This window comes from Eucyclogobius newberryi, unplaced genomic scaffold (genome assembly GCF_026437365.1).
Source record: "Eucyclogobius newberryi isolate DKJ021-1_F unplaced genomic scaffold, fEucNew1.0.hap1 SCAF_20, whole genome shotgun sequence".
Lineage (NCBI taxonomy): Eukaryota > Metazoa > Chordata > Actinopteri > Gobiiformes > Gobiidae > Eucyclogobius > Eucyclogobius newberryi.
The window spans coordinates 2,278,955-2,293,078 of NW_027315835.1; the positions used below are offsets into that span (position 1 = coordinate 2,278,955).

Here is a 14,124-nt window from a genome sequence, read left to right on the forward strand (position 1 = left end):
TGCTAATGTAAAGGAAGCTAAAGTTCATTCTATCCTAATTTTGTAAATTGGAAAATGAATAACAATGTCTTGAGGCAAAAGATTCGCTTAAATGACAAAAACAAATATGAACAATACAAAATACTTTTACAGCCCACACTGGTCAGGTCAGTTAAAGGCCGTTATTTTAGTTTATTTTACAGCCCACACTGGTCAGGTCAGTTAAAGGCCGTTATTTTAGTTTATTTTACAGCCCACACTGGTCAGGTCAGTTAAAGGCCGTTATTTTAGTTTATTTTACAGCCCACACTGGTCAGGTCAGTTAAAGGCCGTTATTTTAGTTTATTTTACAGCCCACACTGGTCAGGTCAGTTAAAGGCCGTTATTTTAGTTTATTTTACAGCCCACACTGGTCAGGTCAGTTAAAGGCCGTTATTTTAGTTTATTTTACAGCCCACACTGGTCATTGGCTGGCTGAAGTTGTTCATAGTAAATTGATTTATTTATTTCTCATAAAGTCTTTACCTTTCATTATAATCAACAAATCCAAATAAAAACTCTGGAGCCATTTTTGTGTAAACCGTCTTTTTAATAAAGTTTAAGAAAGTCCAACCAGCAGATTTATAAATAATACACTTTTACTTCACGTGAAAGTCCCTCCAGACCTGACCCAGACCTGATTTAGTCCAGACCTGTGTTAGTCCGGGTTTAGACCTGGTTTAGACCTGGTTTTGACCTGGTTTCAGTGTGGAAAACGTTTCATGAAGTCAGCGATGAAGAAAACGTATCCAGTCCAACAAAATTAACATTTTATGGAATTTATTTGTACAAATTAAAGAAACATGAATATTTAGTCATTTCATCATTGGTTTGGCCCAAAACACCCACAGTCTGGACAGGTTAACCACTCTGCCACACTTATATTCTGATCAAAGCAATGACTTCACAAAATCCAAAAATGTCCAACACATAATGGTTAAAAAACGTAAATGTAAAAGCAAAAATAGTTTTTCTCTGGTCCAGATTTGAACAATCCCAAAGGACATAAATCCTGCAAAATGTACTTTTCCTCTGTTTACCGCTTTTTAACCTTTGTGCCTCATCAAACGTTCTCCTTGTTTCATGTTAACGAGCTCGTTTACGTCTCCTGAGCCGTTTTGAACGCCGCAAACCATCACAGACCTTCACTACAACCGCACGCTCACGTTAGCATGTCTGGGAGAGCTAGCTTTTGTTTATTTCCCCAGGTTATTCCCCCGGCTGCCAGTAGACAGAGCGCTAACACAAATCCTGATGAGGGAACGCCTGAGTTTAAGTTCTAAAAGTTGAGAGGCCAAAGTAAAGGAAGAGGTGCGAGTTTAAAGGACAAGAATTGTACGGAAAGCTGAATATGAATGTTGAAATCACCTTTGCTCTTGATCCATCTTTAACCTGTTTAACAACAACAATATTCCTTTTACTTATGACATTACATCTTATAAAACTATCTTTTATTTGCATTTATTTGTCAAACCCACTGCTCACGTCTTTGGGAGAAACACAAAGTTAAATCATTATAAATCATCTTTTCATGGTTCACTTCATTTTGCACATTTTTCCTCTTATTGTTTTATCAATTGAATGTCAAACATGGTTAAAAACAAAAAGAGATATTGATTATTATGAAACGTTTAAACCCAAATATTTAGTTTAAAATATGTCTATGATTTGCTCATTTGGAGCACAATTTATTCCACTTTGAGTTTCTCAACGTTTCAATAATTATTCCGATATTAATTACTATTTTCACATAATAATAAGAATAATAATGATTTATCAAAATAACCCAGACCAATGTTTATCAAATCTAAACTTGTCCTGCAAAGCCACAATCATCCCAAAAATGATAATATACATTCATATAAAAAGACACAAACATAAATAATCATAAATAAAGTGAGATTTCAGCAGATTTTGTGTCGACATCGTTTCAATTCTGAACTTTATTATAAAAAACAAAAAAACACCATGAATTTATATTTATAGAACAAAATGTACAAAGAGTCGTATATAGAGACGTATTATTCATATTATGATTATTCGTTTTTTAAATATCATTTTTGGGGATTTTTTTATAACTTCAAAAATGGAAAATATTCAAAATACATTTTATCTCACGGCGTTTTGTACAGATTTTACAGTATTATGTTTACAGCAAATGTACACGAGTCGCTCCCCCATCTGCACTCGACACGGAGCCATCCGGGGCCCGAGCCTGAGCCGGGGCCCGAGCCTGAGCCCGAGCCGGGGCCCGAGTCTGAGCCGGGACCCGAGTCTGAGCCGGGGCCCGAGTCTGAGCCGGGGCCCGAGTCTGAGCCGGGGCCCGAGTCTGAGCCGGGGCCCGAGCCTGAGCCCGAGCTGGGGCCCGAGCCTCAGCCGGGGACCGAGCCTCAGCCAGGGCCCGAGCCTGAGCCGGGGCCCGAGCCGAAGCCTGAGCCGGGTCCCGAGCTGGGGCCGCGAGAACGCTTCTTGAATACTTCCAGAACACTTCCTGGTCACTTCCAGAACACTTCCAGGACACTTCCAGAACACTTCCTGGTCACTTCCAGGACACTTCCTGGTTACTTCCTGGTCACTTCCAGAACACTTCCAGGACACTTCCTGGTCACTTCCAGGACACTTCCTGGTTACTTCCTGGTCACTACCAGAACACTTCCAGGACACTTCCTGGTTGAGTGCAGATGGAGGCGACTCCTCCTCTCGAGTCTGTGACTGATACAAAAGCGTCTCAAATGGAGGTGCTGTGGGCGGGGTCCATGGCGTCGGGCCGCGGCGCCCCCTGCTGGTACGACATGGGCACCACGCTCTTCCCGGGACTCTGCCTGAACAGCCCCCCGTTGGGCGCTCTGTGCTTGCACTGCTGCAGCGTTCCCGACAGGTTTCCCGACAGGTGCGAGGCGGACAGGTGCGACAGGGCCGGGGGCAGGCTGGGGGGCAGAGGCCGACCCAGTGTGCCCCCCGACCCGCCGTGATGAGGCAGGGGCAGCGTCGAGACCGAGGACGGGCCGTCGCCAGGGAGATACGAGCTGACGGTGAGCGCCTGCATCGAGGAAACACAGAGAGACACAGATGGAGGGGTCAAACGGGGGAGTACCTGTGTGTAAGGTGAGATTTAAAGGGGGAGTACCTGTGTGTAAGGTGAGAATTAAAGGGGGAGTACCTGTGTGTAAGGGGAGATTTAAAGGGGGAGTACCTGTGTGTAAGGTGAGATTTAAAGGGGGAGTACCTGTGTGTAAGGTGAGATTTAAAGGGGGAGTACCTGTGTGTAAGGTGAGAATTAAAGGGGGAGTACCTGTGTGTAAGGTGAGAATTAAAGGGGGAGTACCTGTGTGTAAGGGGAGATTTAAAGGGGGAGTACCTGTGTGTAAGGTGAGATTTAAAGGGGGAGTACCTGTGTGTAAGGTGAGATTTAAAGGGGGAGTACCTGTGTGTAAGGTGAGAATTAAAGGGGGAGTACCTGTGTGTAAGGTGAGAATTAAAGGGGGAGTACCTGTGTGTGAGGTGAGAATTAAAGGGGGAGTACCTGTGTGTAAGGGGAGATTTAAAGGGGGAGTACCTGTGTGTAAGGGGAGATTTAAAGGGGGAGTACCTGTGTGTAAGGGGAGATTTAAAGGGGGAGTACCTGTGTGTAAGGTGAGATTTAAAGGGGGAGTACCTGTGTGTAAGGTGAGAATTAAAGGGGGAGTACCTGTGTGTAAGGTGAGATTTAAAGGGGGAGTACCTGTGTGTAAGGGGAGATTTAAAGGGGGAGTACCTGTGTGTAAGGTGAGATTTAAAGGGGGAGTACCTGTGTGTAAGGTGAGAATTAAAGGGGGAGTACCTGTGTGTAAGGTGAGAATTAAAGGGGGAGTACCTGTGTGTAAGGTGAGAATTAAAGGGGGAGTACCTGTGTGTAAGGTGAGATTTAAAGGGGGAGTACCTGCATGGCGCGTACCTGCGGCGAGATCTCGAGGGAGGGGCCGGGCAGCTGCTTGTGAACCAAATCGTCGTCCAGAAGACTCGTGATGCGACGATGCACCTGCTCCAAGTTCACTTCTTTGTCCTGCAGAGGGCGCAAGGACAGAGCCTTCAAAAGACTGAACGGACAGAATACTACAGAGTACCAGAAAGTATCTACAAGTACACAGACTTAGAGTACTACTACAGAGTACCAGAAAGTATCTACAAGTACACAGACTTAGAGTACTACTACAGAGTACCAGAAAGTATCTACAAGTACACAGACTTGGAGTACTTTGATAATTGTACTTTTCTGAACAGGTTTTGAAAGCTGTAGTTTCCTCTCGTAGTGGCCTCTACAGGCCGCTGAGCAGAACTGCAGGAAGCTGAGATCCCACAGACTGATCCCAAAAGAGATCAGAGGGTGGGAGGAAGACCTTGAGCGTGTTGCACGTTCTTCTCTCTCAGCAGGGTTAGAGGAAGAGGAACGTAGAGAGAAGAAGAAGAAGAAGAAGAAGAAGAAGAAGAAGAAGAAGAAGAAGAAGAAGAAGAAGAAGCATCATCATCATCATCATCATCATCATCATCATCATCATCATCATCATCATCATCATCATCATCATCATCATCATCATCATCATCATCATCATCATCATCATCATCATCATCATCATTATCCTGCAGCTTCTTCCAGCTGCAGGATAATGAGTTTCACTGTTTCCAGGTCCAGGAAAACGGGATGAAAAGATTTGGAATCAAAGGGACGAGAACGAGAACCGGGATTAAGTTCGGATCAAAGTGGGATTAACGGAACGTAAACTCACGAAGCCGAACTTTTGAGCTTTTGTATCGTGCTTCATCCCAGAGAAAGAGAGAAACGGAGGTGAAGAGCGATTGTACCAGACCTCTCTGTGGGCGCGGCCTCTGCAGCTGTAGCTCCTCCACCAGGCCTCCAGGGCGGCGACGATGCAGGCAAGCAGCAGCCCGGCCGCCAGGATGCAGAAGACGCCGGTGAAGCTGTGCAGTTTGAGCGAGCGCCCCACGGGTTGAGTACCCGACAGCGACAGGTCACAGCGGCCGGAGCGAGGCCACCACTTCTGCTTCAGGACGTCCAGGTCGCCGCGCTCGGCCAGCTCCAGGATCCTGAAGGACACGAGAGAAGGTGAGAACAAGGCTCCAGGATCCTGAAGGACACGAGAGAAGGTGAGAACAAGGCTCCAGGATCCTGAAGGACACGAGAGAAGGTGAGAACAAGGCTCCAGGATCCTGAAGGACACGAGAGAAGGTGAGAACAAGGCTCCAGGATCCTGAAGGACACGAGAGAAGGTGAGAACAAGGCTCCAGGATCCTGAAGGACACGAGAGAAGGTGAGAACAAGGCTCCAGGATCCTGAAGGACACGAGAGAAGGTGAGAACAAGGCTCCAGGATCCTGAAGGACACGAGAGAAGGTGAGAACAAGGCTCCAGGATCCTGAAGGACACGAGAGAAGGTGAGAACAAGGCTCCAGGATCCTGAAGGACACGAGAGAAGGTGAGAACAAGGCTCCAGGATCCTGAAGGACACGAGAGAAGGTGAGAACAAGGCTCCAGGATCCTGAAGGACACGAGAGAAGGTGAGAACAAGGCTCCAGGATCCTGAAGGACACAAGGGGCCCCTCCCAGTGGCCCCTCCCAGTGCGTTCAGAGCAACATTTCAAACCTTTGTTCGTCTTTAACTCTCCGTCCCCGGTCGTAGCATTAGCGCTAAGGCAGCCATGCTAGCTCACAATTCAATCCACGTTTTGTCTCGTTTCCGTGGCGACCTTCAGTGTGTTTTCTGCTGCACCATCGGTTTGATTAAAAACAGTAAATTAGGCCGCGGCTGGAAAACGCTGATTATTTTGTCTTTAATGAAGTCCATAACTCACATAAACGAGTCGAAAGGTCACGCTAACGCTAACGCTAATGCTAACGCTGGTTTTAGGGCGACGGTTTGAGGACGTGTGGAGACGATCGTTGTTTCTTTGTGAGTGTTTATTTAGGACATTTTGGGCTAAAACCAATAAAGAAGCTAAAGGTCGTTTAAGAATCGATAAATAATCAAACTTGAACACGACAGACGCTCTTCAGCTTCATCTTCATTTACACTTCTGAGTTTTGTTCATTTATTAAAGGCGCAATGGACGATTTTTCGGCGATTTCCCCCGTGCTCATGCCACTCCCCCGTGCACATGCCACTCCCCCGTGCTCATGCCACTCCCCCGTGCACATGCCACTCCCCCGTGCTCATGCCACTCCCCCGTGCACATGCCACTCCCCCGTGCTCATGCCACTCCCCCGTGCACATGCCACTCCCCCGTGCTCATGCCACTCCCCCGTGCACATGCCACTCCCCCGTGCTCATGCCACTCCCCCGTGCTCATGCCACTCCCCCGTGCACATGCCACTCCCCCGTGCACATGCCACTCCCCCGTGCACATGCCACTCCCCCGTGCACATGCCACTCCCCCGTGCACATGCCACTCCCCCGTGCACATGCCACTCCCCCGTGCTCATGCCACTCCCCCGTGCACATGCCACTCCCCCGTGCTCATGCCACTCCCCCGTGCTCATGCCACTCCCCCGTGCACATGCCACTCCCCCGTGCTCATGCCACTCCCCCGTGCACATGCCACTCCCCCGTGCTCATGCCACTCCCCCGTGCTCATGCCACTCCCCCGTGCACATGCCACTCCCCCGTGCACATGCCACTCCCCCGTGCACATGCCACTCCCCCGTGCACATGCCACTCCCCCGTGCACATGCCACTCCCCCGTGCACATGCCACTCCCCCGTGCACATGCCACTCCCCCGTGCACATGCCACTCCCCCGTGCACATGCCACTCCCCCGTGCACATGCCACTCCCCCGTGCTCATGCCACTCCCCCGTGCACATGCCACTCCCCCGTGCTCATGCCACTCCCCCGTGCTCATGCCACTCCCCCGTGCACATGCCACTCCCCCGTGCACATGCCACTCCCCCGTGCACATGCCACTCCCCCGTGCACATGCCACTCCCCCGTGCACATGCCACTCCCCCGTGCTCATGCCACTCCCCCGTGCACATGCCACTCCCCCGTGCTCATGCCACTCCCCCGTGCTCATGCCACTCCCCCGTGCACATGCCACTCCCCCGTGCACATGCCACTCCCCCGTGCACATGCCACTCCCCCGTGCACATGCCACTCCCCCGTGCACATGCCACTCCCCCGTGCACATGCCACTCCCCCGTGCTCATGCCACTCCCCCGTGCACATACCACTCCCCCGTGCACATGCCACTCCCCCGTGTGGACTGATACAACACACATGTGTTTGTTTATTAGCGCGACGGAGCGCATCACATCTCTCGTCTCCAGTAGATTTCTGTCACTTCTGCATCAGCTCGAACTGTCTTTCTCCGTCTTCATTTTGCCCCGTACACTGAGGGAACTATATTCTGATAGATCAATGCGCTTAGGCACGCGGAAACGTGAGGACGAACTGCACGCGGCTGCAGGTGAGCGACAGGTGCGTTTTATGATTGACACGTGGCAGGACAAATGATTTATCCACGACACGAGGAAATATGATAAAAAAAATTGCTGAAAAAAATCGTCCATTCCACCTTTAATATTTATTTAACCGGTAAGTCGAGTCTGGTTTAGACCTGGTTTAGACCTGGTTTAGTCCTGGTTTAGACCTGGTTTAGTCCTGGTTTAGTCCTGGTTTAGACCTGGTTTAGTCCTGGTTTAGACCTGGTTTAGACCTGGTTTAGTCCTGGTTTAGACCTGGTTTAGTCCTGGTTTAGTCCTGGTTTAGACCTGGTTTAGTCCTGGTTTAGACCTGGTTTAGACCTGGTTTAGACCTGGTTTAGACCTGGTTTAGTCCTGGTTTAGACCTGGTTTAGACCTGGTTTAGTCCTGGTTTAGACCTAGTTTAGACCTAGTTTAGACCTGGTTTAGACCTGGTTTAAGTCGAGTAACGCGTTAAAGATTATTTTAGTTTCCACTTGACGTCGTCTTGTTAAAAGAAGATTAACGATCGACGAACGAATCTCAATTAAAATGTGAAAATTAAATGTTTGTTCGTTTTTCTCGTCTTCGTCTCGCGGGGACGATGTGAATTCTGTTCAACGAGGCGCTGATCCCGCTTTTGTTTTCCTCAAATTAGTCCCGGAGCGAGCGGCGAGCGGAGGACGCGGGAGGACGCCGGAGGACGAGGAGAGGACGAGGAGAGGACGAGGAAAGGACGAGAGGAGGACGAGGAGAGGACGAGGGGAGGACGAGAGGAGGACGAGGAGAGGACGAGGAAAGGACGAGAGGAGGACGAGAGGAGGACGAGGAGAGGACGAGGAGAGGACGAGGGGAGGACGAGGGGAGGACGAGGGGAGGACGAGGGGAGGACGAGGGGAGGACGAGAAGAGGACGAGAGGAGGACGAGGGGAGGACGAGGGGAGGACGAGGGGAGGACGAGGGGAGGACGAGGGGAGGATGAGGGGAGGACGAGGGGAGGACGAGGGGAGGACGAGGGGAGGACGAGGGGAGGACAAGGGGCGCGGCTAAAGCTAGTGTGTGGCATTTGAACCTCTCTTTATGTCATGCTAATGCTAATGCTAATGCTAATGTCAGACGCTTTATGACCTGTAAATATCAGATTGTGGCTCTGGACAAAGTGAGTTCCATGAACAGGAAACAGTTGTTGCCAACGCTCCACACATAAGTTAGCATCAGTGGAAACGGTAGCAGTATTAGCAGTAGCATTAGCATTAGCATTAGCTGTAGCAATAGCAGTAGCAGTATTAGCAGTAGCATTAGAATTAGCATTAGCAGTAGCTGTAGCAATAGCAGCAACAGCAGCAGCATTAGCATTAGCATTAGCATTAGCAGTATTAGCATTAGCATTAGCAGCAGTATTAGAAGTATTAGCAGCAGTAGCAGCATTAGCAGTGTTAGCAGCGTTAGCAGCATTAGCATTAGCATTAGCATTAGCAGTACCTCTGGGAGAACAGGTCCCTGTAAGGACTCCCGTGCTGCAGAGCGATGCCGTAGCCTTTGGAGCTCGGGCTGCTCCCGGACACGGTCAGAGAACAATCATCATCTGTGAGAGCCGAGTACTCCAGGACCGCCAAGTCCCACAGGAACGCATACGAGGTCTTCTTCACCTGAGGTCAGAGGTCAGAGGTCAGAGGGGCAGAGGAGCAGAGGGGCAGAGGGGCAGAGGGTCAGAGGAGCAGAGGGTCAGAGGGTCAGAGGGTCAGAGGAGCAGAGGGTCAGAGGGTCAGGTCAGAGGGTCAGAGGAGCAGAGGGTCAGAGGGTCAGAGGAGCAGAGGAGCAGAGTGTCAGAGGGTCAGAGGGTCAGAGGGTCAGAGGGTCAGAGGGTCAGTACCTTCTTGATGCCCTCTGAGGGGCTGGACACACTGAAGTCCTTCCCCTCGTTGCGGCTCATTGTCCTCCAGAGTTCAGCGAAGGCCGTGTCCTGCTCCAGAGGGTTCGTCCCTTTGAGCCTGAAGTAATCGTAGACGGACGAGTCTCTGACCGTCCCATAGTCCAGGTCCAACTGCCGGGACAGGTCCTGGAAAGTCCTGGAACGCAAGTGGAACCGTCACACAGGTCCTGGAAAGTCCCGGAACGCAAGTCCAGGTCCAGGTTTGGTCCAGGTGGACTTCCAAAGTGTTTTAGTTTCACTGTATGTGGTGCTTTAGTTTCACTGTATGTGGTGCTTTAGTTTCACTGTATGTGGTGCTTTAGTTTCACTGTATGTGGTGTTTCAGTTTCACCGTATGTGGTGCTTTAGTTTCACCGTATGTGGTGGTCCATGCGTGACACGGTGAGATACGCCGCCAGGTTGGCCGTGTACGAGGAGCAGACGATGAGCGTGAACAACCACCAGCTTCCCATCACGATCCTGAGGGCGACCGAGCCGATGACGCCGTCTGCGCCTGAAACATGGACCAAACTCTGACCGTCACCAGGGCAACCCATAACTCCACCTGAAACATGAGCTAACACCAGGGACCAGCCCGAAGCCTGACCTTGCTGCAGAAATGCCCCGTACACGATCCAGATGGCGCTGTGGAGGCTGCCGGGCTCGCCCTGCCCCGGTGCCTTCTGGGAGTTGGCGTTCCGGAGCGCGTGCAGTCGGTTGAGGAGGAAGATGAGGACGCCGACGACGGGGATGGAGGCGGCGACGCAGGCCCACACGGACGGCTCGAAGGGCGCGAGCAGCGAGAACATGTCCAGGCGCTCCACGGGTTTGCGCAGCAGAATCCCAACGCTGTAGTCAAGGTAACGCTTGGAGAAGTCCACCACGCTCTCCCGCTCCGGGGTGATGGTCAGAGCAGAGACCGCCATGTCGGCTTTCTGAGGAGTGATTAGGAGAGACTGGTGTTGTCTGGTTAAACTCTACTGTCCGTGCGTTAGGAGAGACTGGTGTTGTCTGGTTAAACTCTACTGTCCGTGCGTTAGGAGAGACTGGTGTTGTCTGGTTAAACTCTACTGTCCGTGTGTTAGGAGAGACCGGTGTTGTCTGGTTAAACTCTACTGTCCGTGCGTTAGGAGAGACCGGTGTTGTCTGGTTAAACTCTACTGTCCGTGCGTTAGGAGAGACTGGTGTTGTCTGGTTAAACTCTACTGTCCGTGCGTTAGGAGAGACTGGTGTTGTCTGGTTAAACTCTACTGTCCGTGCGTTAGGAGAGACTGGTGTTGTCTGGTTAAACTCTACTGTCCGTGCGCTAGGAGAGACTGGTGTTGTCTGGTTAAACTCTACTGTCCGTGCGTTAGGAGAGACCGGTGTTGTCTGGTTAAACTCTACTGTCCGTGCGTTAGGAGAGACTGGTGTTGTCTGGTTAAACTCCACTGTCCGTGCGTTAGGAGAGACTGGTGTTGTCTGGTTAAACTCTACTGTCCATGCGTTAGGAGAGACCGGTGTTGTCTGGTTAAACTCTACTGTCCGTGCGCTAGGAGAGACTGGTGTTGTCTGGTTAAACTCTACTGTCCGTGCGTTAGGAGAGACTGGTGTTGTCTGGTTAAACTCTACTGTCCGTGCGCTAGGAGAGACTGGTGTTGTCTGGTTAAACTCTACTGTCCGTGCGTTAGGAGAGACCGGTGTTGTCTGGTTAAACTCTACTGTCCGTGCGTTAAGAGAGACTGGTGTTGTCTGGTTAAACTCTACTGTCCGTGCGTTAGGAGAGACCGGTGTTGTCTGGTTAAACTCTACTGTCCGTGCGCTAGGAGAGACTGGTGTTGTCTGGTTAAACTCTACTGTCCGTGCGTTAGGAGAGACCGGTGTTGTCTGGTTAAACTCTACTGTCCGTGCGTTAGGAGAGACTGGTGTTGTCTGGTTAAACTCCACTGTCCGTGCGTTAGGAGAGACTGGTGTTGTCTGGTTAAACTCCACTGTCCGTGCGTTAGGAGAGACTGGTGTTGTCTGGTTAAACTCTACTGTCCGTGCGTTAGGAGAGACTGGTGTTGTCTGGTTAAACTCTACTGTCCGTGCGTTGGGAGAGACTGGTGTTGTCTGGTTAAACTCCACTGTCCGTGCGTTAGGAGAGACCGGTGTTGTCTGGTTAAACTCTACTGTCCGTGCGTTAGGAGAGACCGGTGTTGTCTGGTTAAACTCTACTGTCCGTGCGCTAGGAGAGACCGGTGTTGTCTGGTTAAACTCTACTGTCCGTGCGTTAGGAGAGACCGGTGTTGTCTGGTTAAACTCTACTGTCCGTGCGTTAGGAGAGACCGGTGTTGTCTGGTTAAACTCCACTGTCCGTGCGTTAGGAGAGACTGGTGTTGTCTGGTTAAACTCCACTGTCCGTGCGTTAGGAGAGACCGGTGTTGTCTGGTTAAACTCCACTGTCCGTGCGTTAGGAGAGACTGGTGTTGTCTGGTTAAACTCTACTGTCCGTGCGTTAGGAGAGACTGGTGTTGTCTGGTTAAACTCCACTGTCCGTGCATTAGGAGAGACTGGTGTTGTCTGGTTAAACTCTACTGTCCGTGCATTAGGAGAGACTGGTGTTGTCTGGTTAAACTCTACTGTCCATGCGATAGGAGAGACTGGTGTTGTCTGGTTAAACTCTACTGTCCGTGCATTAGGAGAGACTGGTGTTGTCTGGTTAAACTCTACTGTCCGTGCATTAGGAGAGACCGGTGTTGTCTGGTTAAACTCCACTGTCCGTGCGTTAGGAGAGACTGGTGTTGTCTGGTTAAACTCTACTGTCCGTGCGTTAGGAGAGACCGTACCTTGTTGATGAGGTCCCCGATCATCCCGTTCCAGGTTCCGTTAGGGAGCTGAGAGCCGTACTTACTGTCACTCACCTGAAAAGTGGCAGTTCACTTGAATATAAGTATTTGAAGTACGTAGAATACTTGTCCTGATAGTGACGCTCGTTTAAAACCTGGTAAATGTCGTATTTGAAGCCGAGACTTTTGGCCAGAGCGTCCAGAACGTCGATGGAGAAGCCTTTGTACCGTTTGGGCTGACCAAGTATGTTCTCTGCCACCATCACGAACGGATCCTCCTGCAAACACACAAAATGTACCGCAAATATAGAGATGAAATATACTGTCATCTGCATCATGTGACCTGGGGTCATGTGACCCACGTGGACAGCAGGAGAGGCCAAAGTGGGCGTGTCTCTGTGACTCACCAGCAGCGTGGCGACTTTGACGGTCACGCCCATCATGCCGTGCTCGATGCGACTCTCCTTCAGGCTCCCGTTCAAACCATTCACCGAGTCCCATGTCGCCAACTACAGGACGGGAGAACAAACGCAGCTTTACCAAGAAGTAAACCAGGGCTAAACCCGGGCTAAACCAGGGCTAAACCAGGGCTAAACCAGGTCTAAACCAGGACTAAACTAGGACTAAACCAGGACTAAACCAGGGCTAAACTAGGACTAAACCAGGTCTAAACCAGGACTAAACCAGGACTAAACCAGGTCTAAACCAGGACTAAACCAGGACTAAACCAGGACTAAACCAGGTCTAAACCAGGGCTAAACCAGGTCTAAACCAGGACTAAACTAGGACTAAACCAGGACTAAACCAGGGCTAAACTAGGACTAAACCAGGACTAAACCAGGGCTAAACTAGGACTAAACCAGGTCTAAACCAGGACTAAACCAGGACTAAACCAGGACTAAACCAGGTCTAAACCAGGACTAAACCAGGACTAAACCAGGACTAAACCAGGGCTAAACTAGGACTAAACCAGGACTAAACCAGGGCTAAACTAGGACTAAACCAGGTCTAAACCAGGACTAAACTAGGACTAAACCAGGACTAAACCAGGGATAAACTAGGACTAAACCAGGACTAAACCAGGTCTAAACCAGGACTAAACCAGGACTAAACCAGGACTAAACCAGGGCTAAACTAGGACTAAACCAGGACTAAACCAGGGCTAAACCAGGTCTAAACCAGGTCTAAACCAGGACTAAACTAGGACTAAACCAGGACTAAACCAGGGCTAAACTAGGACTAAACCAGGACTAAACCAGGTCTAAACCAGGACTAAACCAGGACTAAACCAGGACTAAACCAGGTCTAAACCAGGACTAAACCAGGACTAAACCAGGACTAAACCAGGTCTAAACCAGGACTAAACCAGGTCTAAACCAGGACTAAACCAGGACTAAACCAGGACTAAACCAGGTCTAAACCAGGACTAAACCAGGACTAAACCAGGACTAAACCAGGACTAAATCAGGACTAAATCAGGTCTAAACCAGGGCTAAACCAGGTCTAAACCAGGTCTAAACCAGGTCTAAACCAGGACTAAACCAGGTCTAAACCAGAACTAAACCAGGACTAAACCAGGACTAAACCAGGTCTAAACCAGGGCTAAACCAGAACTAAGCCAGGACTAAACCAGGACTAAACCAGGTCTAAACCAGGTCTAAACCAGGGCTAAACCAGGGCTAAACCAGAACTAAACCAGGACTAAACCAGGACTAAACCAGGTCTAAACCAGGACTAAACCAGGACTAAACCAGGACTAAACCAGGACTAAACCAGGACTAAACCAGGACTAAACCAGGACTAGAACCACATCTTGCCCTTTTCCACTTTCACGCTTCTTCCAGACTCATGTTTCCAGGGGAACATAATGTGTGACGCGCGTCTGTTTTTGTCTGAACAAAGTCGGAGTCGAGTCCTTTTGTCGAGCGAAACATGA

General features: G+C 50.0%; 1 protein-coding gene across 1 annotated transcript in view; it reads right to left on the reverse strand.

Annotated features, from left to right (window-relative positions):
* Window positions 1-2,730: 2,730 nt before the first annotated feature.
* The window catches only part of LOC140369413 (glutamate receptor ionotropic, delta-1-like), a 15,489-nt gene continuing 4,095 nt past the window's right edge, over window positions 2,731-14,124 (reverse strand). Inside the window, exons 6-15 of the mRNA XM_072456764.1 lie at window positions 12,596-12,697; window positions 12,344-12,466; window positions 12,189-12,263; window positions 9,989-10,316; window positions 9,757-9,895; window positions 9,343-9,538; window positions 8,952-9,118; window positions 4,863-5,100; window positions 3,938-4,060; window positions 2,731-3,058 (exon numbers count right to left, since the gene is read on the reverse strand). Of these exons, the coding sequence (XP_072312865.1) occupies window positions 2,747-3,058; window positions 3,938-4,060; window positions 4,863-5,100; window positions 8,952-9,118; window positions 9,343-9,538; window positions 9,757-9,895; window positions 9,989-10,316; window positions 12,189-12,263; window positions 12,344-12,466; window positions 12,596-12,697 (1,803 nt within the window). The 3' untranslated portion in view covers window positions 2,731-2,746. The remainder of the gene's footprint in view (window positions 3,059-3,937; window positions 4,061-4,862; window positions 5,101-8,951; window positions 9,119-9,342; window positions 9,539-9,756; window positions 9,896-9,988; window positions 10,317-12,188; window positions 12,264-12,343; window positions 12,467-12,595; window positions 12,698-14,124) is intronic.